A 25,407-nucleotide genomic window follows, 5' to 3' on the forward strand; every position below is an offset into this window, starting at 1 on the left:
TTGAATCCTCTGCTACCCAAGAACTCAAGCAGTTTGAAAGGGGTTAGCTGATTAAGGGGACTTTTCAACCCTTTTCCCTAATCCTGTCAAAATCTCTACTTATTTTTAAAAAAGGAAAACAAACAACCTCTACAAACATTAGGTGTTCAGACTTTTAAGAGAAGGTGTTTTGTAGACTCTTGAACAGAAGGAACATCCTAGAAAAAGGGACAGGCCACCAGTGAGTGATTATTGCAGAATCCCCTCCCCTAAACCAGTATGCCTTTTACATCTGTTCCAGAGCCTGGTTATTTAATTTTTCAGACAAATGGGTTCTTAGAGTTATACAGGTGTGATAAAGATGTATGTAGGAATGCCTGCCTCCTTTTCCCCATCATCCAAATCAGACTTTCCCGATGTTCATCGTGCATACAGCTGCAGTAATCACAGATGGGTTCTCTGCCGTCAGGCGGGTCCTCGGTCGGCCGAATTCCAAAGTCTTGGTCCGGCGTCGGTTGAAGTCGCTGTCTTCCCTGACATCACTGCGACAGGGGTATATAAGACACAGCCGGCGCCATATTCTTCAGTCTTTTTTGCTGCGCGGTGCACGAAGCAGAAGCAGTTCGCAAGTGCCGGTCGGCCAGCTCCTGAATTTACGGAAAATTGGAAACCGAAGTCTTCATTAAAGCTAAGTACCCCGTTGGGGAAATTTTTCTTGCCTCAGCCCGATGTCAGAAAAGGTTAACAATTGTATTTCTTGTGGGAAGCAAATACCGCATAAGGATTTCCATTCCCTCTGCATACCTTGTTTAGGCCCAGACCACGACGTCTCGGGCTGTCGCTTTTGCGCTACTTTCAATAAGCGCACTATTAAGCGTCGGGCGGAGTTCGCCCAACACTTTTTCGGTAAAGACTTTGATTATAAAATGTCGTCGGAGACTCCGACTACCGTTTTGTCCAAAAACCGTAAGGACAAAGACCGACATGCGAGGTCTGCGGTCCGCACCGACACTACGCCAAAACCGGCTACACGTGGTCCGGTTCTCAACGAGACGCCTATGCAGTCCCTGACTACAGACGACACTTCTTTGGCGGGGTCTTCGGTAACCGAGACCGCAGGTACCTCGGCCCATACCCAGACTACAAACACCAAAGCCACTGTGAGCGTTGAGCCTCCTAATGTGGACAGGTCCACTTCCACCCATGGTGTCTTTAGACCCTCATCTTCCTTTTCAATTAAGGCCGTTACTAAGTCCAAATCAGCCAGGCATCCCAAGAGGCATGTTACACAGGGCCCATCTCCAGGCCCCATGCCTAAAAAGCAGATGCTTAAAATGGCTGAGGATTTAATTACTCTTATCAGGGGTTCCCAACCCCCTCCAGACAAGAGACCCAGAGTGGAGGAAGATTTTCCCTCTTCGGATCAGGGCTCCAGTTTTTCAGATCATTCTGATGTAGAGGAACACTCTTTCTCCCCTTTTGAAGATTCTGATGCGGAGCAGTCCATTCCCTCTGTATCTCCTCCTGAGGATTTTTCTTTTGGGGAAACCTTGCACACCTTGAGGGAACACTTCCATTGGGAAGGCCAAGACTTTTCTGATTCCAAGAAAAGACTTAGGGAATTTCTTTTGTTACCTCAACACAGACCTCTGGCGATACCTCCTGTCTTGGACGTACTGGATGATGTTTATTCGGAGGCTTGCCTTAATCCGGATTCCCTGCCTTCTGCCCCAGTCAAGCCTGATAGGTACTACAGAGTTCCTAACTCTCACCAATTTCTGTACAAAAGCCATGATGCTGACCCTGACACCATTTCTCAAGGCCCCAAGGGAATGAAGGCCTCTACTGCTAAGAATCCACTACCTTCCGAAAGAGAGTCTAGATCCTTAGAAAGGTGGGGAAAAAAGGTGTATACCTCAGCCACCCTAGCCATGAGGGACTTAAATTGTCAGTTTCATATGTTTAAATATCAGCAGTTTCTGTTATCACAATTAAGAAATAAAATGTCTCAACCTGAACAACCAGATTTGAAGGAGTTGCAGGATATGATGCATAGTGCAGAACAAGTGGGTAAACACACCTTACAATGTGGCTGTGATGCCCTAGAGGCCTCAAGTAGAGCTGCCGTTACAGGATCAGTTATTCGTAGACATGCATGGCTTAGGGAACAAATCTTGCCTGATCATGTGAAAGCTAAACTATTAGATGCTCCTTTACAAAAGGATATGCTATTTGGTACTAATGCTGAGGAGATACTACGGAAAATGGAAGAAAAAGCCAAATCTATGCAATCTGTCAAAGCTTTTCTACAGGTTCAACCACCACGTTTTAGCAGAAATTGGCCTTTTAAAAACTGGTCCTTTCCAGCCACGGATAAGCCCCAAAGAGGTAGATACAGGCGCTCAAGGGGCAGAGGACAATCACAAGGGTCATATAGAGGCAGGCAATGGCAAACTCCAGCACCAAGAGGTGGCGAAGACAGTGCACAACAACATAGGAAACAAACCCAATGACTTCCTCCTTTCCACGCCAAGCAAGTCTCAGCTGGCAGCACCTTTGGGAGGAAAGCTGGCATTATTTAAAAGAAATTGGCATATTGTCACAACAGACAAATGGATCCTGGACGTTATAGACAGAGGCTACAGATTTCATTTTCACACTCTACCAAAAATGAGAGGCATGCCAAACCTGCCACACAATCCAAGGGCAGAGGCACAATTACAAATTTCAAAGCTCATAGACATGAAAGCTATTCAAGAGGTACCTACTCACGAACAAGGCCAAGGTTTTTATTCCAGGCTATTTCTGGTACCAAGGAAAGGAACCGACTGGAGACCCATTTTGGACTTATCCATCCTAAACACATTCTTACTCGTGCCAAAATTCAAGATGCTCACATTACAGCAGCTTCTTCCCATGCTGGGCAAGGAGTTTTGGCTGGTAACATTGGACCTCAAGGAGGCATACCTGCATGTCCCAATCAGACAAAGCTGCAGAAGATACCTCAGATTTCTTGCAGGTTCAATCCACTATCAATTCTCTGCATTGCCCTTTGGCTTATCTACTGCGCCCAGAATATTCACAAAATGCCTGGCATCAGTAATTGCCTACTGCAGACTTCAAGGGATACAAATTTACCCTTATTTGGACGACTGCCTGATCCAAGCGGACAGCAAGCACATACTTCTGGATCATCTGGCTTATGCAACACGGTTACTGAACTCTCTGGGATACACAATCAACAAAGAGAAATCCAGACTAACACCATCTCAGAAAATAATTTTCCTGGGTGCCAACTTGGACACAAACACCCAGATGGCCTATCTTACGCCAGAAAAACTGGGGCAACTAACTCAGTACTTCAAAATGCTAGCAAATTGTACCAGGCTTACTGCAAGGAAAATCTTGCAGGCTCTGGGCTTCATGGCATCTTGCATTCTTTTAATCCCATGCAAAGTTGCATATGAGGAAACTTCAATGGTACCTAAAAAACCTATGGTCTCAACACAGCCACAGTTTGGAAACAATAATACCAATAATTCCATGTTTGCAAAAGGAATTCCTATGGTGGGCCCAAGCATGTCGAACAAACACAGGTCTCCCATTCTGCAAGCCTCAAGCAAATCAAGTCAACACAACAGACGCCTCAGATTACGGCTGGGGGGCGCACATGACAGACAGGTGCATTCAGGGCAAATGGTCCCAAAAAGAAAAGCACCTTCACATCAATCAAAAAGAAATGCTAGCAGTGATGAATGCAATTACAGCTTTCAAGGACCTCCTGCATCCAGGACAATTATTGATAAGAACAGACAACACCACAGTAATGTGGTACATAAACAAACAAGGAGGAACACATTCAATACCCCCTGTGCAGACTAGCCATGACACTTTGGAACTTGGCTCTAGAATGGCAAATCGAATTTCAAGCACAGTACTTGCCAGGTTTGGAAAACACGCTGGCAGACAATCTAAGCAGAAATATTACAGATCCACCCGAATGGAAGTTGCATCTTTAAGTGTTTACAAAAATAATCCAAGCGTGGGGGAGGCCAGACATAGATCTCTTCGCCTCCCACAGGAATCATCAATTGGAAAAGTTTTGTTCAAGGACCTTTCATCCAAAGGCCTGGAGAGTGAACGCCCTTTCATTCAGTTGGACAGCATGGACAGTTTACGCTTTCCCACCTCTGCCTTTTCTGCCCAAGGTGCTCTTGAAAGCAAGAACAGACAGACCGAAGATGATATTGATTGCTCCAGACTGGCCGAGGCAACACTGGTATCCACTCCTGAAGAGCCTAACACATACTCCTCCCTGGCCCCTACCTCTAATGCCTCTTCTGTTGACTCAGCACAGCTACAAAACTCTTCACAGCCAGCTGAAAACACTCAATCTAGCTGCATAGAAAATTCCTTAACACCTCATCAGACAATACTCCCCAAAGAGGTGCAGGATATCATTTTGGAGGCCAGAAGGCCATCTGCTAGAAAGGCTTACTCCGCAAAATGGAAACTGTTTTGCTCTTGGAATGAGAAAAAAGGCCAGGACCCTAGAAAACTGAATTTGCCTCAGGTACTACAGTATCTAGCTGAGTTGCTGAATAGTGGACTTTCATTTTTCTCCATAAAAATCCATGCCTCAGCCATTTCTGCAGAATTCAACACGGATCCACCCTTATTCTCTCACCCACTCTTAAGACAGTTCCTCAGAGGGGCTAAAAATATAAGACCACCAAGGAAACAACCTGTGCCAGCCTGGGATCTTAACTACATTTTAGGAAAAATTAACATTGCCTCCTTTTGAACCAGCTGCCTCAACAGATTTGCAATATTTGTCCTGGAAAACAGCTTTCCTTCTGGCCATTACCTCAGCTTGTAGGGTTTCGGAACTACAAGCCCTCATGGCTGTGCAGCCCTTTCTCATCTTCCATCAGGACAGGGTTTCCCTTCGAACCAATCCATCATTTATCCCTAAAGTAGTATCCAGGCTAGCTTTAAATCAAGCCATACACTTACCTACCTTTTACCCTAATCCTCAAAACAAAGGGGAAAGGCTGCTACACTCCTTAGACATCCATAGACAGCTACATTACTATTTGGACAGAACAAAGCCTTTCAGAAAATCAGAACAACTTTTTGTGTCCTGTGCTGTAGGAGGTCAAGGAAAGCCAGTTACCAAACAGACAATTTCAAAATGGATAGGCCACTGCATACGGTTTTGTTACTCCTATCATGGAAAATCTGTCCCTGCAGGCATCAGATCCCACTCCACCAGGGCCACAGCTACCTCTACAGCCTTCCTCAGAGGAGTTCCTACCAAAGATATTTTGGAGGCAGCCACTTGGAGTTCTGTGCATATCTTCACAAAACACTACCATCTGCCTTTATATTCCAAAACTAGAGCAGGCTTTGCCACTGCTGTGTTGCAGGGCATTCTGGCTCGTCCCAGTTCCACCTAGTGCCTACCACCCTGTGCGTAGCTTTGGGATTCTACCCATCTGTGATTACTGCAGCTGTATGCACGATGAACATAGTACAGTTTTGTACCTACCATAAATGTAGATGTTCGAGTGCTAATACAGCTGCAGTACAGGTTTCCCTCCCTCCTTCCCCTCTTGGTAAAGGACTAGTGGCTAACACCTCCTCTTGCAACCTAATTTGGGGTTATCCTTCTATGATGTATTTGCTTGCAACTACTGATTTTTGATTACATTGCATTGCTTGAGAATATATATATATATATATATATATATATATATATATATATATATATATATACACATGATTTATGTATTGCCTTCCTTCTGGGGGCACCTGACATCTGGGGCAAGAAAGACTGAAGAATATGGCGTTGGCTGTGTCTTGTATACCCCTGTCGCAGTGACGTCAGGGAAGAGAGCGACGACAACCAATGCCGGACCAAGACTTTGGAATTCGGCCGACCGAGGACCCGCCTGACGGCAGAGAACCCATCTGTGATTACTGCAGCTGTATTAGCACTCGAACATCTACATTTATGGTAGGTACAAAACTGTACTTTTCCTTCAGTTATCAGTCAGATGCTTTCCCAGGGAGTCATAGAACCAGTGTACAAAGAACAGTAGGGAAAAGGATTTTATTAAAGAATTTTTCTGGTGCCAATGAAGGAACCCTGTTGTAGAAAAATGCTCAGTGTATCTTTTCTCGTATTCCTTGTCAAGAGTTCCAAAGTTCAAAATGTTAAAACTGCATTGTGTTACCTCTCATTCCTCACATGAGCTGTCTGGTAAATGTAGATTTAGAGTGTCTAGCTCTTGTGATGGCCCGATGCAGAATGCATGGCATCTCCAGCTTTCTTTATTTAGACAACTTGCTTATCATTGCAGAGTCACATAGACCTACCACGACAGCAAACCAAACACATAAACACACAAAAACATACTCGGAGGCTCTAAATAAAAATCTGCCTAAGCAGCAGAGACCTCCAAAACAGACACCCAAGCAACCGCTACCCCAAAACAAAACACGTGCAATACATAGCTCACAAAGCCAGTGTGCCGAACAGTCACAGCCCTTAAGGCTAAACAACACACCTGATACACTTGTAATAGGTGACTCTCTTGTCAGGCACACTGACGTCCCGCTCACCAGGCTGAACAAGAAGGTCATGGTGAGCTGCCTGTCGGGCGCTAGGATCCGCCACATAACACACACACTCAGGTCACTCCAAGGCAAGTACAAATATGACTCGGTCATTGTCCATGCTGGTGTGAATGACCTGAGACGTACCTCCCTGGACTACATGAAAAGAGACATAGAGGAGCTCTCTGAGCATGTAGCCCAGGCCGGTATGACCCTAACCTTGAGTAGCATCTTACCCTCACCAAGAATGATGCCACAATATGAAGACAAGATGATCAATTTCAACAATTGGCTTAAGTATTGGTGTCATTCAAAGGGGATCCAATGCCTGTCAGCCTGGGATGACATGCTCGACAAGCCACGATGCTTCGCTAGGGACGGCTTGCACCTGTCACCCCTGGGCTTTCGGATATTGGCAAAGGCTCTTGCTACCCCCATAGTGCCTTTTTTAGGCAAGGCTCAAAAGACAAACCCACCTCCATAGGTATCACAAGGGATAACAAACTAAGAGTAGTGCCACTCAACGCCATAAGTCTAAACCTCAAGAAGCACGCACTCAAAACTCTCCTTAGCATGGAGAACATCGATATCTGTGCAGTAACAGAAACCTGGTTCAAGGCTCCCGAGAGCACCCCAACACTACCAGGTTATACCTCATACCATGCTTTTCGGCCCCAAAACTTGGACCGAACCACAAAAGGAGGGGAGTATCAATATTCATCAAAGATACCCACACCTCCAGGTTGGTGGCACAGCACGAAGCATCAGAGACTATCCATGCGCAACTAACAGTGGGTAAAACTGCCTTCCAATTTATAGCCTGCTACAGACCACCCTCCCAAACCCAGGAACCCCACTCGGCCTTCCTGAGAACACTGGAAAATATGAAAGTCTCTCCAGACACCATTATATTGGGCGACTCTCTACCCAAACATAGACTGGGAGCATTACTCTAGCTCCAACACCCTAGCCCAAAGGTTCCTAGAATTTATAAACTCAAATGCTATGGAACAACTTGTTACCACTCCCACAAGAGGGGAAAACAGACTGGACCTTATCATCACCAACATGGGGACTCTATGCTCCAGACCAGAAGTGTATCCCTCACTGGTAAGATCAGACCATAAACTAATCTCACTGGATATTCACATCCCGACCTCACCCCCTGCCCAGAAAACCACAGTGAAAAACTTCTCTAAAGCAAATTTCACACTCCTCAAAACCGAGGTGGAATCCTTCAAAGCCCCCGGGCCTGTGGAAAATACGGTCCAGACAGCAGAATCCTTTATAAACGCATTCTATGAACACCTTCAGGGATGCATGGATCATGCAATCCCAAATAATACCAAGGCCCAGTCCTCCAAAGGCAGACGTCCTGTCTGGTGGACCCCAGCCATAAACAAACTATACAATAGAAGGAGGAAGCTACTACATGATAGAGCAAAATCCCAAAAAGGGAAGGCATCTCTGATCAGTATTAGCAGAAAACTACGGGCACTCATAAAATCGTCTAAGGCCAGCTTTGAGAGAAAAATTGCACAGGACACTAAGGATAATCACAAGGCTTTCTTTAGTTATGTTAGGAACCTGGGTGGGAATTTCCAGATATGCTCAGAATTAGTCCAAAATGACAAAAAATACACCAAACCCACAGACATTGCCAACATCCTAGCTGACCGGTTCAGCACAAACTTCTCCCCCCCTCCCCACCAAAAGGGCGAATATCTATCCCAGCAGAGTGCTGCTCCCCTGACATCTCAGATGCTCAGGTAAGAGCTGCCCTCTCCAAAGCAAAAAACACAGCATCAATGGGACCAGACGGTGGCCCGGGCTGCGTCCTACATTAACTCCAAGAAGAGCTAAACCCAAACATAAAACTACTGTTCAATCTCAGCCTTACTACAGGATATGTACCCAAAGAGTGGTGTACAGCAACAGTGGTCCCTCTCCACAAATGTGGTGCCTCAACGGATCCTGGAAACTATCGCCCCATAAGCCTGACTAGCTTGGTCTGCAAAGCTATGGAAAGGATCATCATGGACCTCATAAATAAAGATATTGGGGACCTACAGACACTGGATCCTACCCAGTTCAGCTTTGTTAAGGGCAGATCCTGCCTCTTAAACCTGGTCGATTTCTTTGAAACAATCACCAAGGCCATTGACGAGGGGAAGTGGGTCCACACAGCCTACCTGAACCTCGCAAAAGCCTTTGATACAATACCCCACTCGGGCATTATAGATAAGACCACCAGCTTAAATATAAGCCCATATGTCACTAGATGGAGTTGCAAACTGGCTCAAGGACAGAACCCACATGGTTAGAATTGCTGGAGCCATGTCAGACTCCAAACCAGTTACAAGTGGCGTCCCACAAGGCTCAGTCCTGGGACCTCTCTCTTGCTCAGTATATATTTCTCGGAGGTACAGGCAAACACGGAAGGACTGTGGCTGACCAAGTTCGCAGATTACTGCAAACTGGGCGCCATAATCGACTCTACTGCCGACGCAAGCATCCTCCAAAAGGGCCTCATAGAAACAGGCAACTGGTGCCAGAGCCATGGCCTCAAGCTAAACGCCAAAAAGTGTATAGTCATCCCCTTTGGCAAAAACAAAGTGCCCACAAATTACACATGGGTGGTAATCCATTAAGTACAGAAGAATTAATTGGGGACCTGGGGACCCAAGTTGATAACAATCTCTCATTTGACAACCACGTGGCCAAAGTGGTTAGAAAAACATTTTTATATAGCCCACCTAATCATGAGGGGATTCACATCTAGATCAGGGGAGGTCATCGTGCCTCTTTACTCATCCCTTAGCAGGCCCATAATTGAGTACAATGCCCCTTTTGGGATGTGCCTTACCAGACACCTGCAGCAACTGGAAAGACCCCAAAAGTACCTCACCAAGAGGATCAAAGGGCTCGAACAGATGCCATATGCTGCCCGGTTAAAGAAACTCCAGCTCTACTCCGTGGCATACCGCCTGCTCAGAGGCTATCTGTGCCTGATGTATAAAGCCATGTCCAACCCGGAATTAATGGACATGCTGCACCTCAGAAAATCAAATCCCATCGAGCTACGCACTCGAGAGACTTGAACCTCAGCACTGAAATAAATAGGACATGCTGGGGGGACAGATTCATAACCCACAGGTTCCCTTCACTCTGGAATAAAATCCCAGTCCAGGTTAGGCAGAGTCCCTCATTGACTCTCTCCAAGAGGAATCTTGATGAGTGGATGGGAGATCATAGGTTTACCCTGGGTATCACTTCTGTGTCACTGTTAGACAGAGGCACAGTATACTAACCTCGAAAAAGGGCATAGCAAAATTAATTTAAAATGGGTGGCGAAAGCCAAACCCACTCTGGCTAGGCTTATAAATGCCCTAGGGCAGATAGCCTAGTATGAACCTATGAAAGATGCTCATCACATTCCCATTGCCACATATTTCAGAAGGTGTATAAGATTTTCTGTACCTGGGTTACATTATAATTCTGCCCATACCATTTGGCTTGTGTACTGCTTCAGTGGTGTTTGGAAAGTGTCTAGCTCTTGTGATGGCCCGATGCAGAATGCATGGCATCTACATCTTTCTTTATTTAGACAACTTGCTTATCTTTGCAGAATCTCTTTTTCTGATGTCATGGGTTTCTTATTTGTGAAAGAAATATCCTGATGGAACTAAGTTTTTAAAAATCAACAGTCAAATCCTTTGACTTCTCCTTGCAGGATTGTTTCTAGAATGCCTTCTAGACTCTTCTTGCAAAGGGCATTCTTAACGTGAGAGAATGTGGACTTGTATTTGAAACTTTTCTGGATTTTCTCTCATCAGCCTCGCATTTAAGCAGGAAAATGTTTCAAGATTATAGGGTTTTTAGTGTATATGATTGTTGTAATTCCTTTGGCCAGGTTGCACACAAGACAAATTCACTGGTTTCTAAAATGTTTACATCCAGCATTCCCACACATTGGACTTTAAATTCCAGTAATGGGTTTTGTAAAGAGAGAGAGAGCTTCTTTGGTGGATAAACCAGATGTATTTGAATGCAAGCCTGTTGTTCTGTCCCTTGTTCCCTTTTCCCTTGGTAAGAGCACATGGTTCCGATTTTACATGAGAGCTGTATCTGGGGGTTATAAGTGCAAGGTGATTGGAAGCAGAGTTGTGTGTTGTTAGAAGTGGAAGTAGTGGAACTTTCTAATCCTGATTATAATCTGATCCTTGAGTGCCTCTGCATCACTTATTTAAAAGGGATCATAGCCCAGCAGTTGGAAATGGACCAGGTTAGACCCTTCACACGTCTACAAACCTTTTTTTTCTAGAAGTAACTTCAGGCCCACTTCTTTCATACCAGCCCTAATCAGAATCTTCAAAAAACTAATCTGTGGCAGACTTGTACTGCATCTTCAAACATACAAAAATCTGATCTCACCACCAGCATTACTTTTGGTTGGGATGTAGCACTATGACTTCTGTCATCCCTCAGAGTATGAATTAATAGAAACCTCAGTGAAGCAATTTTCAGTTGACCTAATTAATGCTTTTGATCTCCTACTTAATTCTGTTCCACAGAAGGGTGTCATCTAGCAAGCATCACAGTGGTTTCAGGATTTATTGTCAGATAACCTTTTCCATACACATTGGCAATACTTCCTTGGACACACTCCCCTTAAGAAGGTTGTCCCTCAAGAATTGTTATTCCCAGTTCTTTTCTCCTTATACTTTAACAAATTCCACACTGATCTGGCTTGCTTGCCCACCTTTACTGTATGTAGATGATATGGTGGTCATCTGCAGGTCAGGCCTTTCTACCTCCCTTATTGCAGACGACCTTTAATCTGCTATCTCTTCCGTAATCAACTGTTTTTAATCAGGTCTATATCATCAGATTGAATGTTGATAATCTCGAATGCTCTAAAGGATGAAAATGCCGTAACTCAAAGTGCTTTTTTTTTGAGATTGCAGTACAATGAAGATTAGAATATTTGCCATTTCCTTATTGTAGTGAAATCTCAAGAGTTGGAATATATATTTAGCAGGGGGGGAGGGGGGCACAGCCTCCTACAAGTAGGAGTTTGAATTCCGGCATTTTCGCTCTTTAGAGCTTTCAAGAGTTTCAACATTTGATCTGATGATACAGACCTGTTTAATCAACATAAACCACCCCCCCCAAAAATTTTTTTATCTTCTCAAAATAAATAAGTAAATAAATAAATAAATTCCCACTTCAGACCGGTGCCTCTGTCTCTCTCTCAACAGTGTAACCTTAGAAAATGTTAATATATACGGGTACCTAGGAGATAGAATGGGTCCATTCCTCAACTTTCAACATCACATCCGAGTATCAAAAGTAAAGCAAACAAAGTAATGCTTTGGGCAAGAAACCCCCCCCCCCCCCACCAATAAGACTGTTGTAGGCAAAGGGGTTATTCCACAACTAGAGTGTGATTTCCCCCCTTAATTAGTAGTGCCTCCAAAAATGATCAGTCCCTCCTGCAAACCATTTACAGTAACAGATTTCCTAACCATGTCCCCCAGGTGAGAACATCCTTAATAGGGTAACTGACTTCCCATTCCTCAGTCACTATACTACTTGGATCAGTTATGTTCAAGCTCAATAGAATCGTTCACCCTCTCCAGTAGACTTTTGAAAAGACCATCCTCATACAGCCTAAGATTATTTCCTTCTCTATCCTCGACTTTGTCACCACTCACTCATACCAAAGCAGACTTGAGCATTCCTTTTCCAATTTGAACCCATGGTCTGTGATCTTCCTCTGTAGAATTAAGTACCATTTCTCTTATCCTTAATTTTGAAAGATCTAAAATCCTATTTATCTTAGCAAACCAAATGCTTAATCAAAGGTGCTGCTACTTTAACACTTGGTCTTCAGTCAGTCACCTTTCTCAAGCTGTTTTTTCACCTTGTCTCACATTTGAACCTCCATTGTTTAGGCCCTTTCTCTTAAAGGCTTTCAACAGTCTTGTGTGCTTTAAAGAAAGTCCTGTGATTAGCTCATAGGGTATTGTGCCTGTCCTGTATGTTTTCTTATTTCTTACCAGTCCAGCATGTTCAACCCATGCATTATGTTTCGTAATTTGTAAGTACTTGTTCCTACTTGTATTAAAGGTTCTCAATTGCTTTTGTGTGTTATACACAAGGACCAAGCCTGGATGTAATCCAGATGGATTATTGCTCTTCACTGGTCACAAATATTTAAACCAACAGCTAAATGTTGCTGTTTTTGATGGCTTGTTTTAATGTTTGTTTAAGGTTGTCCTCTGGAGTTGCTGAAACCTTTTTTAGTGACTAGGGAATGGTTATTTTTTATTTTATTTTACTGATGTGGTTAATTCCTATGCTCAAACCTAATGTGATTAGGTCAGTGCTGTATATAACATTGTGTGTGTTGTATCTGTTAAGTCATTTAGAGAACACCAGTCATGTGACTGAGTAGCCCACCTACTTGGTTGCAAACACGGATAGCAACCGATGATTAAAGATTTTACGGATCACCTAATCTGTCATGTATTGTTTTGGATAAGTTGTAGGTCCTCCTTATCTAAGGGCTTATCCCTTTTCTCATTCCTTATAAGGATAGCAATAAGCTTTCAAAGTTTTTTTTTTTTAACCCCACTGCTTGCTTGTTCTCACCCCTCCCCTATTCACAGCTTGCTGTGTAGAGCAATTGCAAGCTTTATATTTCAGTACCAAGTTTTGTAGAGTGACACAATGGTGTTAAGATAAAGGAGGGGTCTTTGCAGATCTGACAAGTCTGTCAAACAGAAGTATGTTATCTGCTCTCATTTTTGTAGTGTTGTTCAGTATAATCCAACTAAAGTTTGTGAGGTTTCAGCAATCGAGTTTTTCAGGATTTCTGAAGGCAGTTTTGTATTTAGGCAGAATGGACCATAAACAGAGGGCTTATTCATCCTAACAGATCTACTGTAATACCCACTTGGGGGAATGGTATAGTGCATTTTCAAAATTATATCTGATGATCAACATATTGATCACTACTGCAGTAGTCTTTTGGTGTATGGGTTATATCCTGCCAAAGTTACAAGAGCCAGACAGCTTCCAAAGCATCAGGGTGCCTTCTGTGTGCTCAAACTGTTAGGCAGCTTGAGCTGAGCTGCCTAAAATCACAGGTTTGAGTGTCAAGCCCTTCAGAGCTTTCTTCCCATTGATGAGAGCACTTCAGTGCGGGCTTTCAAGGATCAACTGTTTGCTTGCGCTGTTTCTTTGCTGGGCAGATAAGTTCCTTTTGGAGAAGACCTTTCTACATAAAAAGTATTGTTATTTAAATGCACTTTCCTGCTTAGGAAAGTTGTTTTTAATCTGAGTTTCTGGTTTGTGCTTTAATGGGCTGTCACGAGAGTTAACTGCATTTTATTTTGGGGGCTGGTAAAGTATATTAAAATGCTTTTTACGGTGTTTTTTGAAAGAAAAAAAATACCTTTAACAACTTTAAACTTTTACTGGATAATGTTGCTTGTTTTCTCTGAGAAAGAGGCGTCCTGTTGTTCGGCTTGACCATAGAACAAACTACTGGTCCAATGGTTGGTTCTTCCAGCCAAAGAAAGAAAAGGTTAACTAACTGCATTTGTCACCACAGCAGGCTAGCAGTTTGCCTCAACCACAGTTGGGTGACTTTGCTTTGACCAAACTGGTTCCGCAGTTCACTCATCTTTTACCATGAATTCCTCTGATGAAGTATATATAGCAGCTGTGGATTGTGGGTTAGCCATTTCCTATGTTTCTGTTGGCGTTCTCTCCTTGGGTAAAGGAGAGCCAATGTTGTCATACCTGGGAGAGGGAATAAAGAAGGCTACCGTTTTTAGTCAGAATGTTGTGCCTTTCTTTGGGGAAGCTGCTGCTGCCGCCATTGACAACACTGTTGGCCCCAGTTTTCCAGTCAAAAAGAAACTGAAAACTAAACATGTATCATCTAATCCTTTTCAAATTTCCTTAGACAGGTATAGTTTACTAGATTTGGCTCTGGGTTTAATTCAGGTTGACTACATTCTGTGATGGTTTCTTGTCAAAGAAAAAGTTATGCTTTTCCTGAATAGATTTAAGAATCTTAATCTGAATGGGAAGATGGACGTGACAGATGCAGGGTTTTCTCTTAAGATTTTTGATTCTGCCTCAGAAGTAGAACACCCCACAAGAAGACATGAATACAGTGCTCTCCTCTGCATCTTTCCACAATGTCCCAGGGTGTTCTGTGGGAGAATATTGAGGTTTCTCAGTCCCTCAGAAAATACCATGATCTTTTGTAGATAGAATTTCCAGAATCTTCACCCATTCCTCCAGTACAGTCAGCTTTGGAAGATGTGTAGCACTGCCTTCAGTTTTCCTGACAGTCTGCTTCCCCTAAAAATGCAGATTGTATAGTTTCTTAGTATTTTATTTTTTTACACTCATCCCAAACCTGATGCAACAGCTGTAGCTTTAGTAACCGCTGTTAAAACATTTAATTCCTGGCCTACACTTTCTGATAATGATGGGAAAGTAATCGAGAAGTGTGGGGAAAAAATGTGTATGCTTCTGCAACTTTGATTTTCAGAAATTTAAATGGTCAGGCTCACGTTAGTTTATTCTAATTGTGAAAGCATGAGGAATGTTTTGTCTGCAGTTTCGCCTTGTGATGAAAACTCTGCTTTAAATGGTTTAATTTCTTCCATTTAACATATCACAAATAATTGTTTAAAGCGTGTGCATGTCTGTAATACTACTACCAGAGCTATGACCACTGATTCTGTTTTGAGGAGGTCTGTTTGTCTTTACTATCAGAATATCCCATTTTATATAAAATGAGATTTTAAATTCTCTGGACAGAGTTTTAGGTTTTGGTCTGTCTGCTGCAGAGGTTATCAAAAAGTGTGATGAGAGGGATTAGCTGATCCAGGGAATCTTAAGATTTTGCAGCCCCCCTTTTCCAAGTTTTTTTTCCTAAAGGATTCACTTCTGCCAAGATGCAAAATAAACAGTCTCACCAAAATGTAAATAAACTATGTATTTAAGAAATGGCAAATGGTTCCAAAAAGAATGCAGGAACCCTCCAAAACCAAGGACAGTCAAACAAACAAGTCAGAATTGGCTGTGCAAGGAACCTTGTCCCCCTCCAGCCTGGTAATCCCTTTTTCCCTTCCAGAAAGTCTGAATCTCTACATTCCTATTTTGGCAACAGATAATTTTAGACAAAAGGAGCTCGGAAGATAATTCATCAAGGCTACAAATGGCAGTGAGAGGAAATTCTTCCTTTACAGGGGTAATTCAACATCCACCAGATTAGACTACTCTTTTTTTTTTTTTTTTTTTTTTTTTTTTTTTTTTTTCCCCTGTCCTTCAACATGTTGTCTCTGGAAGTGATAAAGCCACTTCCTTCTTCCCAGGTTGGGAAAGGTTTTAATTCAAAAATGCTTTTGATGCCAAATGAAAAATGTTTGGGAACCAGTTCTAAAACTCTCTGTGATAGCGTCCAAGTTCAAAATACTGTCACTTCCAACCTGTTATCCCTTCTTCCACATTTAAGTAACACTATGTTTATAAGATGTTTATCACTTCCCTATTTATTTGGATTTCAGGTGTTTCTTAATGTTCTGATTGTGTGGATTACATTATCACTTCTGTGCCTTACCCTTTGGACTATTCACTGCAACAGGAGTGTTCACAAAGTCTCTTAACTTCAGTTATAGCTCATTGCGAGCTAAAGGGTATCTACTTTTCTCCATATTTACTTGACTTTTTTGTCTTTGCAGAGACTCTCTCTCTTTTTTTTTTTTTTTTTTCCGTAAGTGTCAGCAATCTCTCACTTGGGTGAGAGATCTTATACAAGCTGGAATTCCAAGAGAATATTCAAAAAAAATTTTGGATCCTTCATGCAGGATTGTGTTGTGGTGCCTGCTAGTCTCCTCATTTAAAAGAGCTCTTCTTCCACAGGAAAAATGAAAACTGTATCTAGATCTATTTCTAGGGCTTTCCTCACAGACTTCGGACACTGCGAGGGACTACATCAGGATTTTGTGTTTCATGGTATCTCTGATTCTCATGATACTCCTGGCAAGACTCCACATAAGAAAAATGCAGTGGTATCTGAAGTCTCTCTTGTCTTAGCACAAATGCTAATTATCATTCTAAATCCCAGTTCTGAGGTTTGTTAGAAGAGTAATTTCTTGGTGGAGACAGCAAATATTCCTAAATCCAGGTCTACCCTTCGGCTCCAGAGTGGTCACCTTAGACACCTTGGACATTGCTTGGGGAGCAGTTTCAGGGGGGATAAAAGTGCAGGGTGGCTAGGACACTAAGATGCAAGCACATAAAAATAAAGGAGATGCTTGCTCTGATCAAGGCACTCGACAGTGTGAATTATCTTTAAAGTTTTTAGACAGTATGACTGTACTGAGTTCTGGTACTACCTAGGGGGGAACCAGGTCTTAGCCCCCTTTACAGACTAGCCTTATTAACTTGGTATATAGGTTCACAGTACAGTCTCACTCTATAGGCATCCTACATCTTGTTATAGCAAAACATTGTGGCAGACCAGCTTAGCTGAGCAGGACAAAGACAGACCCTCACGAATAGAAAATAGGTCATAGTACTTATGCAGATTTAGAGGGAATCCCCCCCCAGGATCATTGTGGTGACTCTCTTCTGGCCCAGGCAACAATAGTTTTCCTTTCTTTTAAAAATAGCTAGGAGCAATAACCACAAGACCTGAAGTAGTTGACTTCATTTGATCATCAACCTGTGGGTATTCAGATCTGGATCTGATCCGAGAAAGCAGCTTCACCAGCATCTGATCCAAGCTCCAAGCTCCTCCCCTTACCCGTAATACCCCTCCATCTCCTTCCTTCCCCTAGGTCTGTTTGCAGTGGCTTGCTGAGTATCGTGGTCTTAAAGCTCCATGTGTGGTAAGTTGTTTCAGTGATAGTTTTGGGAGTTTGTTTTTTGCGGTAGTGTTAGATAAGTTTTTTTTCCCCGTCCTTACCTCCCCTTTCGCTGTTGCATCGTGCCTTCCTCCCTCTCCTCGTTAGTTAGCTTGGGTGTATGTGTGTGGTTGGCAAGTCGGTGCCTTGTGCCTCATGATGGTGGATCAACAGAAGCCTATTTTTAGGCAGTGCACAGTGTGTGGCAACAAGTTGTTTCCAGCTGATGGCCACACTCTGTGCATGGTTTATTTGGGGGTCCCCCATCTTGCTACTGCCTGCACTATTTGTGCGGGATTTAACCCCAGGGCCCTGAAAGACCATAGGGCTAGTTTAGTTTTGAAGGGACATCTCCCTGCTACAGAGGAGGCTGTCTCCGCTTTGACTGCGTTCATGGCTCTGACTGAATCTTCTTCTACTATTGTTTCTTCTCCTCCCTTTCTCCCAACCTCCTGCCAAAGTGGTCTGTGGAAAGGGAGCACAGGAAAGATCAGGACAAAGGGAGGAAGAGCTGTCCGGACTGGTTGGATCCAGTGGGTCCTCCTCAAAAGCAACAGGTTATGTCCAGGCCTAGTACTCCCTGGCTCTGCTCACCCAGATTCTTGCCAGAGCCGGAGGAGCCTAGACCTTCTTCTAAGGCCTCTGCTCACCGACTCGCCTTGTCTGCGTCGGCGGCCTTGCCTCGTTCCACCAGAAGCTTATCTTAGGCAGACGTGGACAAAATGATGTGAAGGTTTATTCGCACCAAGATTCAGATGGAGGTCTTGCCAGTCCTCTCTCCCTCTGGAGGGGGGAGCTCGCTTCCCTTTTTCACACCGATAACTCCTCCTCCGATCTGACCCCTGGTATCGGAGTTTCTGGATCTGCGAGGTCCCGGAGTCAGGAGGTCGGCGCCGATGGTACCAGGTAACTTGACGCTGGCAGTTACCTTGAGTGTGTCGGACCCAACTAGCTCGGATCTCAGTGGCTTTGAGCCGAAGCCTGGGCATTGGATCCCAGGGGTTGGGATTTTCTCCTTTGGTGCTGACTTTGACGGGTCACGGCCCACCTCTTGGCATCTCTGCTTTGCAGGGCTTGGCTCCAATCCCCTCGTTGGATCCGGGGAAAGCAGCTCCCTTACTAATCTCCCAGGAGGCTTGCTCTCCCATGGCTTTTGACATGGTGGAAAGGGTTCTCTAAAGTGGATTGAGGCCCCTGACCATCTCCTCGGATACCACCCTGACATCGTCGGCTCTGGGTGCGACTTAAGCCATTTTACCCATTCAGGGACAGCCCGTGCTCGATGTACCCCAAAATGTTCTCCCAGTGGAACCACAGACTGTTTGCGAGTCCTCTCTGGAGAGCCCCACCGAAGAGGTGCCTCTCAAACAAACGTGCAAAAGGAGGCATCTGGACTCCTCCCCAGAGTCCTTTACTGAGGACACCAATTTGGAGGAGGGGGAAGGTGCCCCCAGATAATCCCCCCAATGATGTCTGCTTTGAAAACATCATGGAACTCCTGCAGCGGGGGGTTGGTCCACCCCCAAACCTTCCTCGGATGAGTTGGTGTTTCTGGAGGCCTTTGGCATGGACCCGTCTACCTCCTGGGTGCCTCCCACCGTGGATCCCTTGGGTCTTATTAGCACTCAGGCATGGAAGGCACCAGACACCATGGAGCCAATCCCAAAGCGTCCCGACAAGATTCTGAGTTCTGCTGCAGACAGACCTAGTTGGAACAAGGGGTCCCCAGTAGATGCTATGGTGGTAGCGGCCACCACCAAGAAAGAACTAGCTCAGGAAAGTTTTACGGTCCATCCCCCTGACAGAGAGTCCAGGACAATGGATCATGTAGGAAAGCGGTCGTATGTTTCAGCCACCTTTTCCATAAGGGCGCTGAATTATTTGGCCCATATCACTCGACTCCAGTGCGACCTTATCAAGGAGCTGAGTCACTCCAGCAGTCCATGTCACCGGAGGATAAGTGCATATTCTCTGCATGAATGTCCACTCTTAAAGCGGTTTCTAATACGTCCATGTGCTTCCTTTCGCATGCCACAGAAGGAGTGGCAAGGGCAGCCGGGTCTGGTGTTACCATGAGGTGACACGCCTGGCTCAGGCTATGTCAGTTCACGGAACCCTTTAAAGTGTCATTTTCGAATGCTCCTTATGATGATTCTTTCTTGTTTGGGAAGACTGTTCATGAGACGTTGGTCCAGAGTGAAACAGAAAGGAAGACTCTGTCTGCCATCGAGATCCATTTCTCTAACCCTCAAAGATCTTTTTCCAGGAATCGGTGGGGACAAAAGAAAATGTGGTTCCAGAAGCCTCAGTATTCTCCGAACACTCAGGTCTCATTTTCCCCCCGCGGCAGAGGGGGACCAGACAGATGCCGGGCCAGAGGTAGGGGGGGATCCTAGAAATTTTGGGTCTCGAGAGCCATTCTTGGGCAGGCCCACGCAGCATCCCTGAGGGGTTGCCCAACTGTTCTGCTCTGGAGGCAGTCGGGGTCATCTTTCACTGCACCTGACTGCATGGGAGTCCGTGTCAGCAGACCATTAGGTGCTTCAAATCATATCCAGAGGTTATACCATCCCTTTTGTGGTTCCTCCCATTCCCACAAAACACCTCCCGGACATACCACCTGCGCAAAGGGAGGCAGCAGCGCTCAAAATAGAAAAGCTGCTAAGGAAACGAGTCATCCAGCCCATCCCCCCGAGATCAGACCAAATCGGGCATCTATTCCAGATTCTTTTTGGTGCCAAAAAAGACAGGGGACCTAAGGCCTATTCTGGATCTTTCCACCCTCAACCTGTCAGTTGCCAAAAAGAAGTTTTGGATACACTCCATCCTGCCTTACCTGCAGGAGAATGACTGGATGTGCTCAGTAGATCTTCACGGTGTGTACTACCATGTAAAGATGTACAGACGCTCCAGGAGGTTCCCCTGCTTTTGACTAGGTGCCAGTGATTATCAGTTTTGAGCTCTACCCTTGGGTCTCACCACAGCCCCCAGGGTGTTCACCAAGGGTATGGCAGTAGTAGCGGCTCACCTGAGGCTTGAGGGGATACAGGTATTTCCATACATGGACAATTGGCTCCTTGCTGCTCCCACCAAGCGTCTACTTCGTCAGGCCAGAGACTATTTCCTGAAACTGTCAGACTTTCTGGGAATTACGATCAACTTGTCCAAGTCTTCTCTAAACCCAGTTCAGATCTTAGACTACATTGGAGCAAGGATAGGTAGGTTACAAACCAAGGTTTTTCTAAATCCAGAGAGAATTCGAAACTTACGACTCCATGTGTCCGTGATCTTTTAGTCTCACCTTCCTTCAGTCGAGGTGGTATTACGAGCTCTAGGTTCCATGGCGGCCACCATTACTCTTCTTCCCTATGCTCGTCTGCATATGCGGGTACTACAGTGGACACTAGCGGTCAAATGGTCATTATTAGATCTGCCTTTGACTCATCCTATTCATATAAGCAACACTTGCAGGAAGTCCCTCCTCTGGTAGATACACTCCTCGGAACTATTCGAGAGACTAACATTTATTGCAGCCCCTCCCCAAGCCACAGTGACCATGTTTGCCTCCCAACTAGGATGGGGTGGGGGGGCATTGCTTGGGCAAGACGGTTCAAGGCACGTGGTCCCTGAATGAGACCAAGTTACATATCAGTGCTCTAGAGATGAGGGCTGTTGTGTTAGCGTTGCAGACCCTTCATTCCTTTCTTCCTCTGGGAACCATTGCTTTTCAGACAGACATGTCATTGGTCTGGTACATCAAGCAGGGAGGAACCAGATCTTTACCCCCTTTGTCGCGAGGCCATGAGAGTGTGGAAAAGGGTGTTCTCCACCAGCCAATTTCTGGTAGCAATGCACATTCCGTGTCGAACCAACATACTGGTGGACAAATTGAGCAGGGCTATTCTGATGCCTTACAAGTGGTCTCTGAATCCTTCTGTAGCGGAGCAGATCTTCGAGTGGAATCTGCTTTGCTGCAGTCTCTTCACATCTCCTTCCAACCCGAAGTGCAGTGAGTTCTTCGCTGTGATTCCCCCCCCCCCCCAGGATGCTCTGGTTCATGCTTGGCCTCCTGGTCTTCTTTATGCTTACCCCCCACTACCTCTCATACCAAAATTCTTCCAGAAGGATCGCAGGTTGGGGAGCAAAGTAATCCTCATTGTCCCAGTCTGGCTTCGCCAAGTCTGGTTTCCCTTCCTATGATCTCATCTGATGGTTTCTCCATGGATCTTGGATCAGATACCGGATCTCATCTGACAACCTTCAAGGGTCCCTCATCCAGACCTGGTCAGTCTGAAGCTTATGGCTTGGCTGCTCCAGTTCTATTGATTGCTAGGACTCCTGGCCTGTCTTCTCTGGTCAAGACTTTTCTGGTAGCAGCTCATAAATCATCCACCAGAAAACTATACCATAGCAAATAGAAATGTTTTTTTCATGTGGGCTTCTGAAAGGGATCTGAATCCTTTCACAGCTCCTGTTCCAGTGGTCCTTAGAGTTCTTGGCGCACATTTTCCAGCAGGGTGCTAGGTTATCTACAGTAAAGGTTCAATTGGCTGCCATTTCCAACTCCCATATAGGAGAGAACATGGCTTTGTTAGCCTCCTCCAAGACTTTGTAAAACCTTTATTAAAGGTACCTTTCTCTTAAGGCCCCCCGGTTAAAGATCCTTCTTCTCCTTGGGATCTTGCCCTAGTTTTACAAGTTTTGGTTGCTCCACCTTTTGAACTGGCTGCTTCTGTTGATCTGATTTTTTTGTTATGGAAGACAGCCTTCCTAGTGGCCATCACCTCAGCTAGGAGGGTGTCAGAACTCCAGGAATTATCTGTCAGACCTCCATATATGATTTTCCATAAGGACAGGGTTTCACTTTGTAATAATACTTCTTTTCTTCCTAAAGTGGCCTCTGAAACTAATATCAATCAATTTGCCTGTTTTCTTTCCAAATTTTCCGAACAGGTTGAATATAAATTGCATTTATTAGAAGTACATAGACAGCTATTTCTATTTACATAGGACTAAGACCTTCCGCAGGTCTGATCAGTTGTTTGTGTCCTTTTTCTACACCCTTTCTGGGCAAACCAATCTCTAAGGTAACCATTGCCAGATGGATTTCCGTTTGCATTCTTCAGGTTTACAAAGACAGATGCATGTCACCTCCAGGTAGGATAAATGCCCATTCTACCAGTTCCATGGCTACGTTAGTAGATTTTTAGTCTAGGGTGACTTTGGTTGATATTTGTTCGGCGGCTACTTGGTCCTCATCTCACACCTTCATTTCTCACTATAAATTGGACATGATATCTAGGGGGAGAGCATTTTTGGCTCCGCTTTGCTCCGGAATAACCTTCCATGAGGGCCACCAAAGAGTTTGGTAGCCGAGGACTCTGTCCCACAGATTGATGTACTCACCCTAACGTTCCATCTGAGTAGTTGGACTTCATTTGTCATCAGCCATCCCTCCCTCCTCCCTCCTGACCTTCTCATGTTCTTTCTTTGGTAGGCAGGAGAGTGCCTATGCTACTCTCCTGTTCTTCATTGTTGGTAAGGTATATCGGATCGGGTTTATGTGTATGGTGTAGCAAACTCAATCTGAGGGAAGGAAGGAGATGGGGGGTATTATGGGTAAGGAGAGGAGCTTGGAGCTCTGATCAGATGCTGTTGAAGCTGCTATCTCAGATCCGATTACCCACAGGTTGATGACAAATGAAGTTCAACTACTCAGATGGAACGTTATGGTGAGCACATAACTTCTTTTTATCTCCAAGAATGGATCTGCTTCTACAAGATCGTGTTTTGGATACACCCCGATCCCAGTCAACTTCAACTGACTGCATGGATGATAGTGTTAATTCCCTTTAGGCACCAATTTACAGAGGATGTGCAGCAGACACTAATGCAAGCATGAAAGCTTGCAACTAGAAAATCCTATATTAACAAACGAGGAAAGGTCTTCTAGTTAGTACCAACAATGTAACCGGCATCCATTCAGAGCTAGTGTTTGTCTAGTTTTTTTCAGTATGTGTACGAGTTACTATTCCTTGGCCTTTATTACTACTTCTCCAAGGTTCATTTATTGGACAGTTCAGCACGTCTATCCATGGAGTCTCCTCTTTCAAGGCATACTCTCGCCAAAATATTTTTGAAAGTGGTTTTGCTTAAGAGACCTGCAAGAAAACCACCATCTCCTTCTCTGGAGTACTTGAGGCTCTTGCTACTGAAAACTATTTTACTGAGTGCTTTGATCTCTGCAAGTGGCGTATCTGAGTTGCAAGCTCCCAAGGTAAATCACCCTTGTCTCATTTTCTACAGAAGTAGGATTTGAGAACTAATCCTTCTTTTATGTGTAAAGTGGTATTGGAGTTTTCTTAAACTAGTCATCTTGTCTCTTTTTTTTTTTCTAAACCTAAAAATGAGTGGGAAAGGATGCTATCCACGAACAACTTGGAAAGCAATCTTTCAGTCCTGTTTATCGGTTCATTTGTTGTAAAGGTAAGAAGTGACAACCTGAGTCAAAAACAGACCATTTCCAGATGGTTGGCTAAGGCTGTTAACCTTTTGTTCTCACCACAGCAAAACTCTGACAGGTAAGGTCAGGGCCCATTCTGCCAGGGCTTTGTCTTTGTTTTTTTGAAAATTTTATTCTAGAAGCAGCAACTTGGTCCTTTGGACATACTTTTATAAAGCACCATAAGCTTGATTTCTTCTGTAGGTCTAGGTCAGGCTTTGCAAGGGCCATTCTCCAGGATCTCCTTGTCACTTCTCCTTTCACCTCCCAAATGTACTACAAGTGTACTCTTATAGGAAAACTGTGATCATTATGATGAGCATAGTACAGTTATGCAAGTAGCTGCTCCCTTCCTCCATCTTTGTTTTTGATTATGCCAGGGTATGTGTATAGTTTTACTTCTAGTTCTGTCCTGGTCTGTCCTGTCAGAGCACAGCATCCCTCTGCCAGTTGGCATGAAAACTCTGAAGGGCTTGGCAGTCAAACCTGTAATATTTTTTTTTTAGTTAAGCATACCACAGTTTTTTGTACGTCATCATAACCATTGACCTCTGTTTACCGTTACCTTGATGCTAGGTAGAGAAGTATTTCGTTAACGAGCCTTTTCTGCAGCTCTTCACTTGGACAGTGGTCATCTAGACTTGGGGGGGAGGGTATGGGAGGAGGTGGCAGCACATTACTGACATTACATGGCATGAAGTAGTATGTTGATATCTGATCACTGTTCACTTACTTCCTTTACAAAAAAAAGCAGAGGTCAGCCTTCAGATGTGAGGATTGATTACTTTTTCAACTGACCAGCAGTGTTGGTTTCCATTTTTAGTCTCTGAAGCAGAGGTTTGCTAGAATTCAAGGAGGCCTAGCAGTTTTATGTGAACTTGGATGGTGTGGTATATCTTGGCTGGATAAATTATTGCAGAGCAGCATGAGGTGTAAAGTTGAGGAAGAAGCATCTGCTCTTCAGTTGAATAATTCATATGTTCTATTTGTTTAAAGATGAAGAGGAAGAGGAGGATGATCCTGAGGATCAGGATGAGCAGGGAAACTTGAAGGGATTTATTAATGATGATGATGATGAAGAGGAAGAGGAGGAGGAAGAGGAAGATGAAGAGGGGGCGAAACGAGGTAGCGATTCTGAAAACTCTCAAGATGAAATTGGACACAAGAAGAGAAAACGCAGTAAGTACTATAAATTCTTTCTGTTACATATTTAACTTCTGAAAAGCCATGATACTTTATCAAGCTGCACAGTATTTTGGAACTTGGTGGGGGCACTGGTGGTGAAGCATATGTAGAGAATATGATGCTTGCAACAGACCACTTAATGATGTGAGATAAAAAATTGGACAAACAAAAAAGGGGGGAAAA

At 44.3% G+C, this 25,407-nt stretch overlaps 1 protein-coding gene across 1 annotated transcript in view; it reads left to right on the plus strand.

Moving 5' to 3' along the window:
• Positions 1-25,407, plus strand: part of SUPT6H (SPT6 homolog, histone chaperone and transcription elongation factor) — a 2,620,423-nt gene that overhangs the window by 54,418 nt on the left and 2,540,598 nt on the right. Inside the window, exon 2 of the mRNA XM_044054882.1 lies at positions 25,036-25,218. Coding sequence (XP_043910817.1) covers positions 25,036-25,218 — 183 coding nt within the window. The remainder of the gene's footprint in view (positions 1-25,035; positions 25,219-25,407) is intronic.

Source organism: Protopterus annectens, chromosome 13.part0 (genome assembly GCF_019279795.1).
Source record: "Protopterus annectens isolate FY-2018-M chromosome 13.part0, PAN1.0, whole genome shotgun sequence".
In the NCBI taxonomy this organism is placed as follows: domain Eukaryota; kingdom Metazoa; phylum Chordata; order Ceratodontiformes; family Protopteridae; genus Protopterus; species Protopterus annectens.